This window comes from Crinia signifera, chromosome 2 (genome assembly GCF_055691185.1).
Source record: "Crinia signifera chromosome 2, ASM5569118v1, whole genome shotgun sequence".
In the NCBI taxonomy this organism is placed as follows: Eukaryota; Metazoa; Chordata; class Amphibia; order Anura; family Myobatrachidae; genus Crinia; species Crinia signifera.
The window spans coordinates 8,798,761-8,817,498 of record NC_139218.1 but is presented as its reverse complement, the minus strand read 5'-3'; the positions used below and the strand labels follow the sequence as shown (position 1 = coordinate 8,817,498).

Here is an 18,738-nt window from a genome sequence, read left to right as displayed (position 1 = left end):
ATCTGTGTAGGTGTCACAGGCTCCGTATACCTGGCAGTATATGATCTGTGTAGGTGTCGCAGGCTCCGCATACCCCGGCAGTATATGATCTGTGTAGGTGTCGCAGGCTCCGCATACCCCGGCAGTATATGATCTGTGTAGGTGTCGCAGGCTCCGCATACCCCGGCAGTATATGATCTGTGTATGTGTCACAGGCTGCGTATACCCCGGCAGTATATGATCTGTGTATGTGTCACAGGCTCCGTATACCCCGGCAGTATATGATCTGTGTATGTGTCGCAGGCTCCGTATACCCCGGCAGTATATGATCTGTGTATGTGTCGCAGGCTCCGTATACCCGGCAGCATATGATCTGTGTATGTGTCGCAGGCTCCGTATACCCCGGCAGTATATGATCTGTGTAGGTGTCGCAGGCTCCGCATACCCTGGCAGTATATGATCTGTGTAGGTGTCGCAGGCTCCGCATACCCCGGCAGTATATGATCTGTGTAGGTGTCGCAGGCTCCGCATACCCCGGCAGTATATGATCTGTGTATGTGTCACAGGCTCCGCATACCCCGGCAGTATATGATCTGTGTGCGTGTCGCAGGCTCCGTATACCCCGGCAGTATATGATATGTGTATGTGTCGCAGGCTCCGTATACCCCGGCAGTATATGATATGTGTATGTGTCGCAGGCTCCGCATACCCCGGCAGTATATGATATGTGTATGTGTCGCAGGCTCCGTATACCCCGGCAGTATATGATATGTGTATGTGTCGCAGGCTCCGTATACCCCGGCAGTATATGATCTGTGTATGTGTCGCAGGCTCCGTATACCCCGGCAGTATATGATCTGTGTATGTGTCGCAGGCTCCGTATACCCCGGCAGTATATGATCTGTGTATGTGTCGCAGGCTCCGTATACCTGGGCAGTATATGATCTGTGTATGTGTCACAGGCTGCGTATACCCCGGCAGTATATGATCTGTGTATGTGTCACAGGCTCCGTATACCCCGGCAGTATATGACCTGTGTATGTGTCACAGGCTCCGTATACCCCGGCAGTATATGATCTGTGGTCACAGGCTCCGCATACCCTGGCAGTATATGATCTGTGTAGGTGTCACAGGCTCCATATACCCTGGCAGTATATGATCTGTGTATGTGTCCCAGGCTCCGCATACCCCGGCAGTATATGATCTGTGTATGTGTCACAGGCTCCGTATACCCCGGCAGTATATGATCTGTGTATGTGTCACAGGCTCCGCATATCCCGGCAGTATATGATCTGTGTAGGTGTCGCAGGCTCCGTATACCCGGCAGTATATGATCTGTGTAGGTGTCACAGGCTCCGCATACCCCGGCAGTATATAATCTGTGTATGTGTCGCAGGCTCCGTATACCCCGGCAGTATATGATCTGTGTAGGTGTCACAGGCTCCGTATACCCCGGCAGTATATGATCTGTGTATGTGTCACAGGCTACGTACACCCCAGCAGTATATGATCTGTGTATGTGTCACAGGCTCCGTATACCCCGGCAGTATATGATCTGTGGTCACAGGCCCCGTATACCCCGGCAGTATATGATCTGTGTATGTGTCGCAGGCTACGTATACCCCGGCAGTATATGATCTGTGTAGGTGTCGCAGGCTCCGTATATCCCGGCAGTATATGATCTGTGTAGGTGTCGCAGGCTCCGTATACCCTGGCAGTATATGATCTGTGTATGTGTCGCAGGCTCCGTATATCCCGGCAGTATATGATCTGTGTATGTGTCACAGGCTGCGTATACCCCGGCAGTATATGATCTGTGGTCACAGGCCCCGTATACCCCGGCAGTATATGATCTGTGTAGGTGTCGCAGGCTCCGTATACCCCGGCAGTATATGATCTGTGTATGTGTCACAGGCTCCGCATACCCCGGCAGTATATGATCTGTGTAGGTGTCGCAGGCTCCGTATATCCCGGCAGTATATGATCTGTGTATGTGTCGCAGGCTCCGTATATCCCTGCAGTATATGATCTGTGGTCACAGGCTCCGTATACCCCGGCAGTATATGATCTGTGTATGTGTCGCAGGCTCCGTATACCCCGGCAGTATATGATCTGTGGTCACAGGCTCCGCATACCCCGGCAGTATATGATCTGTGTATGTGTCGCAGGCTCCGTATACCCCGGCAGTATATGATCTGTGTAGGTGTCACAGGCTGCGCATTCCCCGGCAGTATATGATCTGTGTAGGTGTCGCAGGCTCCGTATATCCCGGCAGTATATGATCTGTGGTCACAGGCCCCGTATACCCCGGCAGTATATGATCTGTGTATGTGTCACAGGCCCCGTATACCCTGGCAGTATATGATCTGTGTATGTGTCACAGGCTCCGTATACCCCGGCAGTATATGATCTGTGTAGGTGTCACAGGCTGCGCATTCCCCGGCAGTATATGATCTGTGTAGGTGTCACAGGCTCCGTATATCCCGGCAGTATATGATCTGTGGTCGCAGGCCCCGTATACCCCGGCAGTATATGATCTGTGTATGTGTCGCAGGCTCCGTATATCCCGGCAGTATATGATCTGTGTAGGTGTCACAGGCTGCGTATACCCCGGCAGTATATGATCTGTGTATGTGTCACAGGCTGCGCATACCCCGGCAGTATATGATCTGTGTAGGTGTCGCAGGCTCCGTATATCCCGGCAGTATATGATCTGTGGTCACAGGCCCCGTATACCCCGGCAGTATATGATCTGTGTATGTGTCACAGACCCCGTATACCCTGGCAGTATATGATCTGTGTAGGTGTCACAGGCTCCGTATATCCCGGCAGTATATGATCTGTGGTTGCAGGCCCCGTATACCCTGGCAGTATATGATCTGTGTATGTGTCGCAGGCTCCGTATATCCCGGCAGTATATGATCTGTGGTCACAGGCCCCGTATACCCCGGCAGTATATGATCTGTGTATGTGTCGCAGGCTCCGTATATCCCGGCAGTATATGATCTGTGTATGTGTTGCAGGCTCCGTATATCCCGGCAGTATATGATCTGTGGTCACAGGCCCCGTATACCCCGGCAGTATATGATCTGTGTATGTGTCACAGGCTGCGTATACCCCGGCAGTATATGATCTGTGTATGTGTCACAGGCTCCGCATACCCCGGCAGTATATGATCTGTGTATGTGTCGCAGGCTCCGTATACCCCGGCAGTATATGATCTGTGTAGGTGTCGCAGGCTCCGCATACCCTGGCAGTATATGATCTGTGTATGTGTCACAGGCTCCGCATACCCCGGCAGTATATGATCTGTGTATGTGTCGCAGGCTCCGCATACCCCGGCAGTATATGATCTGTGTAGGTGTCACAGGCTCCGTATACCTGGCAGAATATGATCTGTGTATGTGTCACAGGCTCCGTATACCCCGGCAGTATATGATCTGTGTAGGTGTCACAGGCTCCGCATACCCCGGCAGTATATGATCTGTGTAGGTGTCACAGGCTCCGCATACCCCGGCAGTATATGATCTGTGTAGGTGTCACAGGCTCCGTATACCCCGGCAGTATATGATCTGTGTAGGTGTCACAGGCTCCGTATACCCCGGCAGTATATGATCTGTGTAGGTGTCACAGGCTCCGTATACCCCGGCAGTATATGATCTGTGTATGTGTCACAGGCTCCGCATACCCCGGCAGTATATGATCTGTGTATGTGTCACAGGCTCCGTATACCCCGGCAGTATATGATCTGTGTAGGTGTCGCAGGCTCCGCATACCCTGGCAGTATATGATCTGTGTATGTGTCACAGGCTCCGCATACCCCGGCAGTATATGATCTGTGTATGTGTCGCAGGCTCCGCATACCCCGGCAGTATATGATCTGTGTAGGTGTCACAGGCTCCGTATACCTGGCAGAATATGATCTGTGTATGTGTCACAGGCTCCGTATACCCCGGCAGTATATGATCTGTGTAGGTGTCACAGGCTCCGCATACCCCGGCAGTATATGATCTGTGTAGGTGTCACAGGCTCCGCATACCCCGGCAGTATATGATCTGTGTAGGTGTCACAGGCTCTGTATACCCCGGCAGTATATGATCTGTGTAGGTGTCACAGGCTCCGTACACCCCAGCAGTATATGATCTGTGTATGTGTCACAGGCTCCGTATACCCCGGCAGTATATGATCTGTGGTCACAGGCCCCGTATACCCCGGCAGTATATGATCTGTGTATGTGTCGCAGGCTACGTATACCCCGGCAGTATATGATCTGTGTAGGTGTCGCAGGCTCCGTATATCCCGGCAGTATATGATCTGTGTAGGTGTCGCAGGCTCCGTATACCCTGGCAGTATATGATCTGTGTATGTGTCGCAGGCTCCGTATATCCCGGCAGTATATGATCTGTGTATGTGTCACAGGCTGCGTATACCCCGGCAGTATATGATCTGTGGTCACAGGCCCCGTATACCCCGGCAGTATATGATCTGTGTAGGTGTCGCAGGCTCCGTATACCCCGGCAGTATATGATCTGTGTATGTGTCACAGGCTCCGCATACCCCGGCAGTATATGATCTGTGTAGGTGTCGCAGGCTCCGTATATCCCGGCAGTATATGATCTGTGTATGTGTCGCAGGCTCCGTATATCCCTGCAGTATATGATCTGTGGTCACAGGCTCCGTATACCCCGGCAGTATATGATCTGTGTATGTGTCGCAGGCTCCGTATACCCCGGCAGTATATGATCTGTGGTCACAGGCTCCGCATACCCCGGCAGTATATGATCTGTGTATGTGTCGCAGGCTCCGTATACCCCGGCAGTATATGATCTGTGTAGGTGTCACAGGCTGCGCATTCCCCGGCAGTATATGATCTGTGTAGGTGTCGCAGGCTCCGTATATCCCGGCAGTATATGATCTGTGGTCACAGGCCCCGTATACCCCGGCAGTATATGATCTGTGTATGTGTCACAGGCCCCGTATACCCTGGCAGTATATGATCTGTGTATGTGTCACAGGCTCCGTATACCCCGGCAGTATATGATCTGTGTAGGTGTCACAGGCTGCGCATTCCCCGGCAGTATATGATCTGTGTAGGTGTCACAGGCTCCGTATATCCCGGCAGTATATGATCTGTGGTCGCAGGCCCCGTATACCCCGGCAGTATATGATCTGTGTATGTGTCGCAGGCTCCGTATATCCCGGCAGTATATGATCTGTGTAGGTGTCACAGGCTGCGTATACCCCGGCAGTATATGATCTGTGTATGTGTCACAGGCTGCGCATACCCCGGCAGTATATGATCTGTGTAGGTGTCGCAGGCTCCGTATATCCCGGCAGTATATGATCTGTGGTCACAGGCCCCGTATACCCCGGCAGTATATGATCTGTGTATGTGTCACAGACCCCGTATACCCTGGCAGTATATGATCTGTGTAGGTGTCACAGGCTCCGTATATCCCGGCAGTATATGATCTGTGGTTGCAGGCCCCGTATACCCTGGCAGTATATGATCTGTGTATGTGTCGCAGGCTCCGTATATCCCGGCAGTATATGATCTGTGGTCACAGGCCCCGTATACCCCGGCAGTATATGATCTGTGTATGTGTCGCAGGCTCCGTATATCCCGGCAGTATATGATCTGTGTATGTGTTGCAGGCTCCGTATATCCCGGCAGTATATGATCTGTGGTCACAGGCCCCGTATACCCCGGCAGTATATGATCTGTGTATGTGTCACAGGCTGCGTATACCCCGGCAGTATATGATCTGTGTATGTGTCACAGGCTCCGCATACCCCGGCAGTATATGATCTGTGTATGTGTCGCAGGCTCCGTATACCCCGGCAGTATATGATCTGTGTAGGTGTCGCAGGCTCCGCATACCCTGGCAGTATATGATCTGTGTATGTGTCACAGGCTCCGCATACCCCGGCAGTATATGATCTGTGTATGTGTCGCAGGCTCCGCATACCCCGGCAGTATATGATCTGTGTAGGTGTCACAGGCTCCGTATACCTGGCAGAATATGATCTGTGTATGTGTCACAGGCTCCGTATACCCCGGCAGTATATGATCTGTGTAGGTGTCACAGGCTCCGCATACCCCGGCAGTATATGATCTGTGTAGGTGTCACAGGCTCCGCATACCCCGGCAGTATATGATCTGTGTAGGTGTCACAGGCTCCGTATACCCCGGCAGTATATGATCTGTGTAGGTGTCACAGGCTCCGTATACCCCGGCAGTATATGATCTGTGTAGGTGTCACAGGCTCCGTATACCCCGGCAGTATATGATCTGTGTATGTGTCACAGGCTCCGCATACCCCGGCAGTATATGATCTGTGTATGTGTCACAGGCTCCGTATACCCCGGCAGTATATGATCTGTGTAGGTGTCGCAGGCTCCGCATACCCTGGCAGTATATGATCTGTGTATGTGTCACAGGCTCCGCATACCCCGGCAGTATATGATCTGTGTATGTGTCGCAGGCTCCGCATACCCCGGCAGTATATGATCTGTGTAGGTGTCACAGGCTCCGTATACCTGGCAGAATATGATCTGTGTATGTGTCACAGGCTCCGTATACCCCGGCAGTATATGATCTGTGTAGGTGTCACAGGCTCCGCATACCCCGGCAGTATATGATCTGTGTAGGTGTCACAGGCTCCGCATACCCCGGCAGTATATGATCTGTGTAGGTGTCACAGGCTCTGTGTACCCCGGCAGTATATGATCTGTGTAGGTGTCACAGGCTCCGTATACCCCGGCAGTATATGATCTGTGTAGGTGTCACAGGCTCCGTATACCCCGGCAGTATATGATCTGTGTATGTGTCACAGGCTCCGCATACCCCGGCAGTATATGATCTGTGTATGTGTCACAGGCTCCGTATACCCCGGCAGTATATGATCTGTGTATGTGTCACAGGCTCCGTATACCCCGGCAGTATATGATCTGTGTAGGTGTCACAGGCTCCGCATACCCCGGCAGTATATGATCTGTGTAGGTGTCACAGGCTCCGCATACCCCGGCAGTATATGATCTGTGTAGGTGTCACAGGCTCCGTATACCCCGGCAGTATATGATCTGTGTAGGTGTCACAGGCTCCGTATACCCCGGCAGTATATGATCTGTGTAGGTGTCACAGGCTCCGCATACCCCGGCAGTATATGATCTGTGTATGTGTCACAGGCTGCGTATACCCCGGCAGTATATGATCTGTGTATGTGTCACAGGCTCCGTATACCCCGGCAGTATATGATCTGTGTATGTGTCACAGGCCCCGTATACCCCGGCAGTATATGATCTGTGTAGGTGTCACAGGCTCCGTATACCCCGGCAGTATATGATCTGTGTAGGTGTCACAGGCTCCGTATACCCCGGCAGTATATGATCTGTGTAGGTGTCACAGGCTCCGTATACCCCGGCAGTATATGATCTGTGTATGTGTGTCGCAGGCTCCGTATACCCGGCAGCATATGATCTGTGTAGGTGTCACAGGCTCCGTATACCCCGGCAGTATATGATCTGTGTATGTGTCACAGGCTCCGTATACCCCAGCAGTATATGATCTGCTTATGTGCACTGGGAACCAGTAACATCTGCTACGTCTGTGTCACTGGATCCTGGCATTTGCTCGCCTCACACACAGCAGCTGCCCCCTTTTGCCTTCACATTGAGATCTAGGTTGTTATTAGCTGCCCCGTATCCCCCCAGGTGAAGGAGAACCGGGCTCGCCGGCAGAGGGAGACGGAGAAGCAGCGTCAGGAGGTGGCTCTGAAGAAGTCTGCGCTGACCCAGGCCCAGAAGCTGGTCCAGGAGGAGAGCAGACAGAAAGCACTAAGGGCCAAGAGGGAGGATGAGGAAATCCAGAGAGAGATGGTCAAGCTGCGCAAGGAAATGAATGAGCGCAAGAGAGTCATGGAGGAGGCCAGGAAAATGTAAGAGAGCAATGTGGTAACTACAGCCTGTGTACCGTGTGGTTGTACAATCTTATCTGTGTACCATCTGGTTGTACAATCTTATCTGTGTACCATCTGGTTGTACAATCTTATCTGTGTACCGTGTGGTTGTACAATCTTATCTGTGTACCATCTGGTTGTACAATCTTATATGTGTAACTACACAACCTGTGTACCGTCTGGTTGTACAATCTTATATGTGTAACTACACAACCTGTGTACCGTCTGGTTGTACAATCTTATCTGTGTACCATCTGGTTGTACAATCTGATCTGTGTTATTACAGCCTGTGTTATCATCTGGTTGTACAATCTTATCTGTGTTACTACAGCCTGTGTTATCATCTGGTTGTACAATCTTATCCTGTGTACCATCTGGTTGTACAATCGTATCTGTGTAACTACACAACCTGTGTACCGTCTGGTTGTACAATCTGATCTGTGTTACTACAGCCTGTGTTATAATCTGGTTGTACAATCTTATCTGTGTTACTACAGCCTGTGTTATCATCTGGTTGTACAATCTTATCCTGTGTACCATCTGGTTGTACAATCGTATCTGTGTAACTACTGACAGTGCACCGTCTGGTTGTACAATCTTATTTTTGAAACTGCAGCCAGAGGGGTTTACAGGGTCCTCAAGCTGCAAAATACAGATTTTGAAAAATTATGTTTGCTGTGGACCCTGCTCCTCCCACTATAACTCTTAGTCTGTGGCTTCCTGCTGCCTCCATTCCCATCCTCACATCATGTCACTGCCCCTGTCACATGCAGCCCTGTCCTCACTGACACATCACTCATCTCCTGATATACTCTGTGCTGCTGGGGACCCTGCTCCTCCCACTATATAACTCTCAGTCTGTGGCTTCATGCTGCCTCCATTCCCCTCCTCACATCATGTCACTGCCCCTGTCACATGCAGCCCTGTCCTCACTGACACATAACTCATCTCCTGATATACTCTGTGCTGCTGGGGACTCTGCTCCTCCCACTATAACTCTTAGTCTGTGGCTTCCTGCTGCCTCCATTCCCCTCCTCACATCATGTCACTGCCCCAGTCACATGCAGCCCTGTCCTCACTGACACATCACTCATCTCCTGATATACTCTGTGCTGCTGGGGACCCTGCTCCTCGTACTATATAACTGTCAGTCTGTGGCTTCCTGCTGCCTCCATTCCCCTCCTCATATGATGTCACTGCCCCTGTCACATGCAGCCCTGTCCTCACTGACACATCACTCATCTCCTGATATACTCTGTGCTGCTGGGGACCCTGCTCCTCCCACTATATAACTCTCAGTCTGTGGCTTCCTGCTGCCCTCATTCCCCTCCTCACATCATGTCACTGCCCCTGTCACATGCAGCCCTGTCCTCACTGACACATCACTCATCTCCTGATATACTCTGTGCTGCTGGGGACCCTGCACCTCCCACTATATAACTCAGTCTGTGGCTTCCTGCTGCCTCCATTCCCCTCCTCACATCATGTCACTGCCCCTGTCACATGTAGCCCTGTCCTCACTGACACATCACTTATCTCCTGATATACTCTGTGCTGCTGGGGACCCTGCTCCTCCCACTATATAACTCAGTCTGTGGCTTCCTGCTGCCCCCATTTCCCTCCACACATCATGTCACTGCCCCTGTCACATGCAGTCCTGTCCTCACTGACACATCACTCATCTCCTGATATACTCTGTGCTGCTGGGGCCCCTGCTCCTCCTACTATATAACTCTCAGTCTGTGGCTTCCTGCTGCCTCCATTCCCTTCCTCACATCATGTCACTACCCCTGTCACATGCAGACCTGTCCTCACTGACACATCACTCATCTCCTGCCTTACTCCCACTGGTGGTGAGGCCCATATAGTGCACAATGTGTAGGCCATCTATTGTCATCTCCGCTGCCTCTGTGCTGAGCCTCTAAGCTTACACCTAGCGGATGTCTCAATGCCTCCGTGATGGCTGTAGTCCCTGGACGGTGTATTGATAGGACAGGATCAGCTTCTTCTGTGGCCACTTCTGATGCTCACATTTACTGCTTGTCCTTAGAGAGTGGAAGCGTCAGGAGCTGGAGAATAAGAGGGCACTGGAGAGACTCCAGACACCGCCAGGTGGTCAGGAACATGATCTGGAGAGGAGAAGACTGGAGAAAAAGGCCAAGATCCAGGAACTGCTCAGCCAGGTCTATGCCGAAAACCACAGGGTGAGACATTGTTACTCCAAAGAGGGCGAGTGATGTTATTCTGCACAATGGCTAATACTGGGAAATCCTATCCTCCATCCATATCGAAGTTTATTTTAGTTACAATTTAGAATAATAATTAGTTTTTTATATATTTTACATGCTAAATGGACGTCTTGCCTCAACGTAGCCTTTCTTAGTGTGGCCAAGGACATAGACTGGCCAAGTTCCTGCAAGCTCACATGTGGGGCTTCTGCTACCTGTGGTACCTGGCTGGACTCTTCCCTCTCATATTAATGTCACTGCATATTCCTTGCCCCGTCTCCTGTCCCCGCAGTGCCTCCAGAATCACTTCTCTATCTGGTATAAGCTGGTCCTAGAGCGCAGGGTGAAGATGGGCAAGGCTCGGGCTCTGGCCGACTGGAAGCATCAGCAGAGGACATTCCGTGCATGGAGGAACCATGTATGGACAAGAAAGATGGAACGGGAGTCCCAGCAAATGGAGATGGAGCTGAGGGACCAAAGCAGGTATTGGTGGCAATAGCTGCACATTCATAGCCCGATACCGGAACATAGCCCGGAATAATCTCTCTCTAGGAAAACAACATCTCTAACATCACCTATGTAACACCCGTCACCCCAGGAAACAGCAGGTGGCAGCAGAGTGTTACCACAAGCGGCTGCTGCGTCACTGCCTGACAGAGTGGCAGCTCTTCTGCACAGCAGAAAAGGAGAAGAGGGAGCTTGAGGCTCGGAAAGAGGAGACAAAGAGGAAGATGGCGGCTCTGCTGGACGCGGCCTCTGCTCTCGGGAGCCACAAACCAGGCGGAGCGAATCCGATGAAAGCGAATGATGGTGCCAGTGAAACCACAGAGAAAGAGGTAAGTCTGTCTGTTATATAGTCAGCGACTGCAGCTGCTGGACACAGTGGGTACCGGTGCCATAGAGTTCTCTGTGTACTGGCCCAGGAAGGAGTCCTACTGTCAGTGTAAGCTATTATTAGGTGCAGTAACCCCTCATCCCTGCAGGGGGGGGGTTCTCTGGAGTGTACACTGAGGACACCCAAATATAAATCCCCTTCCGCATCCACAATCTTCATGTCGGAAATTGCAATTATTACAACCCTGCAGATAGTTAGGTCATCCACATCACCAGAAGTCGGTACTACCTAGAACTCGATCCATCCCAAAGGTCTCTATAGGGAGGGACAGGAGGAATTTCCTGCCGGCTTTAAGTGACAATTCTAGGTTGGCTTCGAGGGGTTTGACCCTTATTTATGGGACAGATGTAGCAGGTGAAATAGATGTTTGCACAACCCCTGAGGCACCTTACATAGTATGTCTTCTCCTATCGGATTACAGGTGGAAGAGACCCACAGTGTAGCCAACGATTCTAGGACCCATGCCGTCCTTCCCAGGAACCCCCCATCCGCTCCTAGGCATGCCTGGCAGGTGACGCGGCAACATTCGGGCCTCACACCCAACGAGCTGGAGCAGCACCGTCTGCAGGCCCCCAAGACGCCCCAGAGATCAGGCCACCAGGGTAAGCCCGCAGCCAATGGGGAGAACTTTGAGAACAGACACCTCTTCCAGAAGCAGATGATTGAAGAGCAAAGGAGGCAGCTGGAGGAGCAGAAACAGATGATCCAGGGTCTGATGGAGAACCAAAGGCTAATGATCTGTAAGCAAGAAGCCCGGAGGGCCAGCGCTGTGACCAAAGAACTGTCTACACAAGTCCTTCCACCCAATCTACACCCAGTCCTTCCGCACAGGGCAGGAGGGGACCCATCAATGGAGGGTTCCCCTCGCCGGAAACCTGAGGCACCTTGTAGGTAAGACTGATGGCAGTAACTCTGCCTTATTCAGTAGCGATGATCAGGGAAATAAACTGTAGGACACAACTGGCATTGCTTATATATGAGGAGACCTCTCACCATATAGTCCTGTCTCACTACGGCAGCCCCAGGCCCCTGCAGATCACTTGTCTTCCACAGTGGGTGGTCCGTATACAGACGGCCAGCACTGTGAGACAGGAGAGTGGTGATCAGATCATGCACGGATGAGTACATGGAAACAAGCACAATATAATAGGATTCTACATTATGTTATCACATAGGTCCCATAGTCCATACAGGTCATATATGAGCATTATAGTAAAAGACAACATATTTTACAACGTGACTTTATTAAACAGAGGTACTCTCAGGTCTGAGAGTGGCTAAATCAGCAGGACATCATCACAGGAAGATCTCCCCTCCTATGGCGCAGAAACACAGAGGCAGTGCACATTCCTGCCTCAAGGCGGCGACACTTTAGGGGCAGGATGCTGATTAGTGAGGACATGTTCCATTATTGTAGGTGTGATGTGGCTACAGCTGCCACAGCTTCAAATTATGCTTGAAAATGAAACTCTATCCTCCTCACTAAGCAGAACACTGTATTACAGTGACCAATAATCACATGATGGATTCATGCCCGAGCATGTGGCGCCCTTCTCTGCCCTGATATGGGAATGTTGCAATAAAATACGCCAATAGGGCAATGACGTTTGGTTGTGTATTCTGCACAAGAATTAAAAATATCTAAAATAAAACCATAAAATAAGCATTATTCTGGGATATACATTGTAATGGTCACTTAGAGGCATTGTGCTCTGGAGAGAATCACTATCAGATACACTTAGCTCACATTGTATGTCACAGCGTGTTCAGTACATGGGACAGAACACCGCACCAGTTAACGTAATCGGCAGAAGCTAAATAATATTCAGTGCTGTGTATGTGGAATTGTGTCTCTACAGCTTCCCATCTTCCTCCGAACGCTCCAGTCCTGCCCACAGCACGGTCTCCACTGCCAGACAGATCCCCGCAGCAGCCTCCCCCCACCCTGCGGTCAGAGGTACAGACACTGGGATAGACCAGACAGGCGGTGATGGAATAATCCAGGGCAAGGACAGGCGTTGATGGAATAATTCAGGGCGAGGACAGGCAGTGACACAGTCATTCAGGGCGAAGACAGGTGGTGACGCAGTTATTCAGGGTGAAGACAGGCGGTGACACAGTCATTCAGGGCGAAGACAGGCGGTGACACAGTCATTCAGGGCGAAGACAGGCGGTGACACAGTCATTCAGGGCGAGGACAGGCGGTGACAGTCATTCAGGGCGAAGACAGGCGGTGACACAGTCATTCAGGGCAAGGACTTGGGATGGCCATCGTTGCCATTGCCATCGATGGTTGCCATCGATGGTTGCCATCGATGGCAATTCGGCAACTGGCCATCGATAGTGTTTAACTATGCAAAGGATGACATCGATATTTTTACATATCGATGGTCATCCATTGTGTTTGATTGGCCCACAGGCCAATCAAAACACAGGCGCGGGGCTAAGCGGTTGTTGGGGGGCGGAGCTATGTTCCGTATCCCAGCACTTTTGAAAAAAAAAGCAAAACATCGTTTTGCTATTCCATCGATGGAGGGAAACCATCTGGTACTTCCCCATCGATGGCAAAAGTATTCGACATCGGCCATGAACCATCGATGATTTCGAATCATCGATGGTCGATGGCCATCCCTAGCGAGGACAGGCGGTGACACAGTCATTCAGGGCGAGGACAGGTGGTGACACAGTCATTCAGGGCGAGGACAGGTGGTGACAGTCATCCAGGGCGAGGACAGGCGGTGGTCCAGTCATCCAGGGCTAGGACAGGCGGTGGTCCAGTCATTCAGGGCTAGGACAGGCGGTGGCCCAGTCATTCAGGGCTAGGACAGGCGGTGGTGCAGTCATTCAGGGCGAGGACAGGTGGTGACGCAGTTATTCAGGGCGAGGACAGGCGGTGGTGCAGTCATTCAGGGTGAGGACAGGTGGTGGTGCAGTCATTCAGGGTGAGGACAGGCGGTGCTGCAGTCATTCGGGGCGAGGACAGGCGGTGCTGCAGTCATTCGGGGCGAGTACAGCCGGTGCTGCAGTCATTCGGGGCGAGGACAGGCGGTGCTGCAGTCATTCGGGGCGAGGACAGGCGGTGCTGCAGTCATTCGGGGCGAGGACAGGCGGTGCTGCAGTCATTCGGGGCGAGGACAGGCGGTGATGCAGTCATTCGGGACGAGGACAGGCGGTGGTGCAGTCATTCGGGACGAGGACAAGCGGTGATGCAGTTATTGGGGTGAGGACAGGAGGTGATGCAGTCATTCAGGGCGAGGACAGGCGGTGGTGCAGTCATTCAGGGCGAGGACAGGCGGTGGTGCAGTCATTCAGGGCAAGGATAGGCATTGGTGCAGTCATTCAGGGCGAGGACAGGCGGTGGTGCAGTCATTCAGGGCGAGGACAGGCGGTGGTGCAGTCATTCAGGGCGAGGACAGGCATTGGTGCAGTCATTCAGGGCGAGGACAGGCGGTGGTGCAGTCATTCAGGGTGAGGACAGCCGGTGCTGCAGTCATTTGGGGCGAGGACAGGCGGTGATGCAGTCATTCGGGACGAGGACAGGCGGTGATGCAGTCATTCGGGACGAGGACAGGCGGTGATGCAGTTATTGGGGTGAGGACAGGAGGTGATGCAGTCATTCGGGGCGAGGACAGGCGGTGATGCAGTCATTCGGGACGAGGACAGGCGGTGATGCAGTTATTGGGGTGAGGACAAGCGGTGATGCAGTCATTCGGGGCGAGGACAGGCGGTGATGCAGTCATTCGGGGCGAGGACAGGTGGTGATGCAGTTATTGGGGTGAGGACAAGCGGTGATGCAGTCATTCGGGGCGAGGACAGGCGGTGATGCAGTCATTCGGGACGAGGACAAGCGGTGATGCAGTCATTCGGGGCGAGGACAGGAGCTGATGCAGTTATTGGGGGTGAGGACAGGCGGTGATGCAGTCATTCGGGGCGAGGACAGGAGCTGATGCAGTTATTTAGGGTGAGGACAGGTGGTAACGCAGTGATAAGGGGTGAGGACAGGAGGTAATGCAGTTATTGTGGTGAGGACAGGAGGTGATGCAGTTATTGGGGTGAGGACAGGAGGTGATGCAGTTATTTAGGGTGAGGACAGGAGGTGATGCAGTTATTGGGGTGAGGACAGGAGGTGATGCAGTTATTTAGGGTGAGGATAGGAGGTGATGCAGTTGTTGTTGGGGGTGAGGACAGGCGGTGATGCAGTTGTTGTTGGGGGTGAGGACAGGCGGTGATGCAGTTGTTGTTGGGGGTGAGGACAGGTGGTGATGCAGTTGTTGTTGGGGGTGAGGACAGGCGGTGATGCAGTTATTGGGGTGAGGACAGGATGTGATGCAGTTATTGGGGGTGAGGACAGGAGGTGATGCAGTTATTGGGGGTGAGGACAGGCGGTGATGCAGTTATTGGGGTGAGGACAGGATGTGATGCAGTTATTGGGGGTGAGGGCAGACAGTGACGCAGTTATTCGGGTTTGAGAGCAGGTGGTTACACTTATTCAGCCCTGGGATAGGCAGTGACTCAGTCACTGTACTTGTGCTGCGTGGATTAAGGACACGTTCATGTCTCCCATAACAGCCATGGAGGAGAGGGCAGCACAGCGAGCAGAAAGGAAGCGGGTACTGGAGGAGACGAGAAGGAGACGGGAGGAGGAGAAGTTGGTGAGGATAAAAAACACCGTTTTGTGGGGTATATTTACCAAGGACGATTTCTGTTTGTTTTTTTTTTTATGATTTTCTTCAATGTTGAGCTTCTAGGTCTAAAACACACATTTACTAGCATTTAAAAATGAATATAAAAAGCATGTGTTAGTAAATGTGTGTTTTAGCCCTGAAAGACCAACATCAATTAAGATCAAAATCGACCTTTAGTAATCACACCCCCTTGCTTGCCTGGGACTTTTCTTCTGAACAAATTGTAACTTTGCTGAATCCATATATGTGATGTGTCTCATTTATAATGTGTCTCCACTCACTGAGCCCTTGCTGTCCCTCTCAGGCCCAGCTGAGGGCAGCAGAGAGTCAGAGGTTGGAGATAGAGGCAGCAGAGAAGGAAAGACAGCTGGAGAGGAAGAGAGAGGAGAAGCAGCTGCAGAGACAGGTAATAAAGTCACGCATATAATATGATACATGCAGTAACATACTAATCCACCAATCCACAGAGACATTGTATACTAATCCACCAATCCACAGAGAGAGCATAGCGTACTAATCTACCAATCCACAGAGAGAGCATAGCGTACTAATCTACCAATCCACAGAGAGAGCATAGCGTACTAATCCACCAATCCACAGAGACATTGTGTACTAATCCACCAATCCACAGAGACATTGTATACTAATCCACCAATCCAGAGAGAGAGCATAGCGTACTAATCCACCAATCCACAGAGAGAATATAGCGTACTAATCCACCAATCCACAGAGACATTGTGGGACCACCAATCCACAGAGACTAATCCACTCTCCCCACAGAGAGAATATAGCGTACTAATCCACCAATCCACAGAGAGAGCATAGCGTACTAATCCACCAATCCACAGAGATATTGTGTACTAATCCACCAATCCACAGAGAGAGCATAGCATACTAATCCACCAATCCACAGAGACATTGTGTACTAATCCACCAATCCACAGAGACATTGTATACTAATCCACCAATCCAGAGAGAGAGCATAGCGTACTAATCCACCAATCCACAGAGAGAATATAGCGTACTAATCCACCAATCCACAGAGACATTGTGGGACCACCAATCCACAGAGACTAATCCACTCTCCCCACAGAGAGAATATAGCGTACTAATCCACCAATCCACAGAGAGAGCATAGCGTATTAATCCACCAATCCACAGAGACATTGCGTACTAATCCACCAATCCACAGAGAGAATATAGCGTACTAATCCACCAATCCACAGAGACATTGTGTACTAATCCACCAATCCACAGAGAGAGCATAGCGTACTAATCCACCAATCCACAGAGATATTGTGTACTAATCCACCAATCCACAGAGACATTGTATACTAATCCACCAATCCACAGAGACATTGCGTACTAATCCACCAATCCACAGAGAGAATATAGCGTACTAATCCACCAATCCACAGAGACATTGTGTACTAATCCACCAATCCACAGAGACATTGCGTACTAATCCACCAATCCACAGAGAGAATATAGCGTACTAATCCACCAATCCACAGAGACATTGTATACTAATCCACCAATCCACAGAGACATTGTATACTAATCCACCAATCCACAGAGAGAGCATAGCGTACTAATCCACCAATCCACAGAGACATTGCGTACTAATCCACCAATCCACAGAGACATTGTATACTAATCCACCAATCCACAGAGAGAATATAGCGTACTAATCCACCAATCCACAGAGACATTGCGTACTAATCCACAGAGAGAGAGCATAGCGTACTAATCCACAGAGATATTGTGTACTAATCCACCAATCCACAGAGAGAATTTAGCGTACTAATCCACCAATCCACAGAGACAAAGGCCCTTATTCAGATCTGATCGCAGTACAAACTTGTTCTCAAAATGGGCAAAACCATGTGCACTGCAGGTGGGGTAGATATAACATGTATAGAGAGAGTTAGATTTGTGTGAGTTATTTTATTTCTGTGCAGGGTAAATACTGGCTGCTTTATTTTTACACTGCAATTTATATTTCAGTTTTAACACACCCCACCCAAATGTAACTCTCTCTGCACATGTTACATCTGCCCCACCTGCACTGCACATGGTTTTTCCCATTTTGAGAACAAATTTGTACTGCGTTCAGATCTGAATAAGGGCCATTGTGTACTAATCCACCAATCCACCAATCCACATACAGCAGTGGTGTGCATCCAAGGAGAACATAGCGTACTAATCCACCAATCCACAGAGAGAGCATAGCGTACTAATCCACAGAGACTATGGGTGAGATTTAATAGTATGAGAGATTCAAAAAGTGAGAGATTTGGGAAGAAATCTCCAGTTTTTTTAAAGCGGCAACCATTTACACTGCAAAACCAGTTTGATTTTGCAATGTAAATGATTGCCGCTTTAAAAAAACTGGAGATTTCTTCCCAAATCTCTCACTTTCTGAATATCTCATCCTATTAAATCTCACCCATTGTGTACTAATCCACCAATCCACAGAGAGCATAGCGTACTAATCCACCAATTCACAGAGACATTAAGTACTAATTCACCAATCCACAGAGACATTGTTTACTAATCCACAGAGAGCATAGCGCACTAATCCACAAATACATAGAGAGCAAACAGTACTAATCCACCAATCCACAGAGAGAGCATAGCGTACTAATCCACAGAGAGCATAGCGTACTAATCCACAAATACATAGAGAGCAAACAGTACTAATCCACCAATCCACAGAGAGCATAGCGTACTAATCCACAGAGACATTGCGTACTAATCCACCAATCCACAGAGACATTGCGTACTAATCCACCAATCCACAGAGACATTGCGTACTAATCCACCAATCCACAGAGACATTGTGTACTAATCCACCAATCCACAGAGACATTGTATACTAATCCACCAATCCAGAGAGAGAGCATAGCGTACTAATCCACAGAGACATTGCGTACTAATCCACCAATCCACAGAGACATTGCGTACTTATCCACCAATCCACAGAGACATTG

General features: G+C 50.5%; 1 protein-coding gene across 1 annotated transcript in view; it reads left to right on the top strand.

Moving 5' to 3' along the window:
* The window catches only part of CCDC191 (coiled-coil domain containing 191), a 49,234-nt gene that overhangs the window by 15,999 nt on the left and 14,497 nt on the right, over positions 1-18,738 (top strand). Inside the window, exons 6-13 of the mRNA XM_083171544.1 lie at positions 7,693-7,916; positions 9,988-10,141; positions 10,458-10,648; positions 10,764-11,001; positions 11,482-11,951; positions 12,920-13,017; positions 15,630-15,712; positions 16,050-16,151. Coding sequence (XP_083027670.1) covers positions 7,693-7,916; positions 9,988-10,141; positions 10,458-10,648; positions 10,764-11,001; positions 11,482-11,951; positions 12,920-13,017; positions 15,630-15,712; positions 16,050-16,151 — 1,560 coding nt within the window. The remainder of the gene's footprint in view (positions 1-7,692; positions 7,917-9,987; positions 10,142-10,457; positions 10,649-10,763; positions 11,002-11,481; positions 11,952-12,919; positions 13,018-15,629; positions 15,713-16,049; positions 16,152-18,738) is intronic.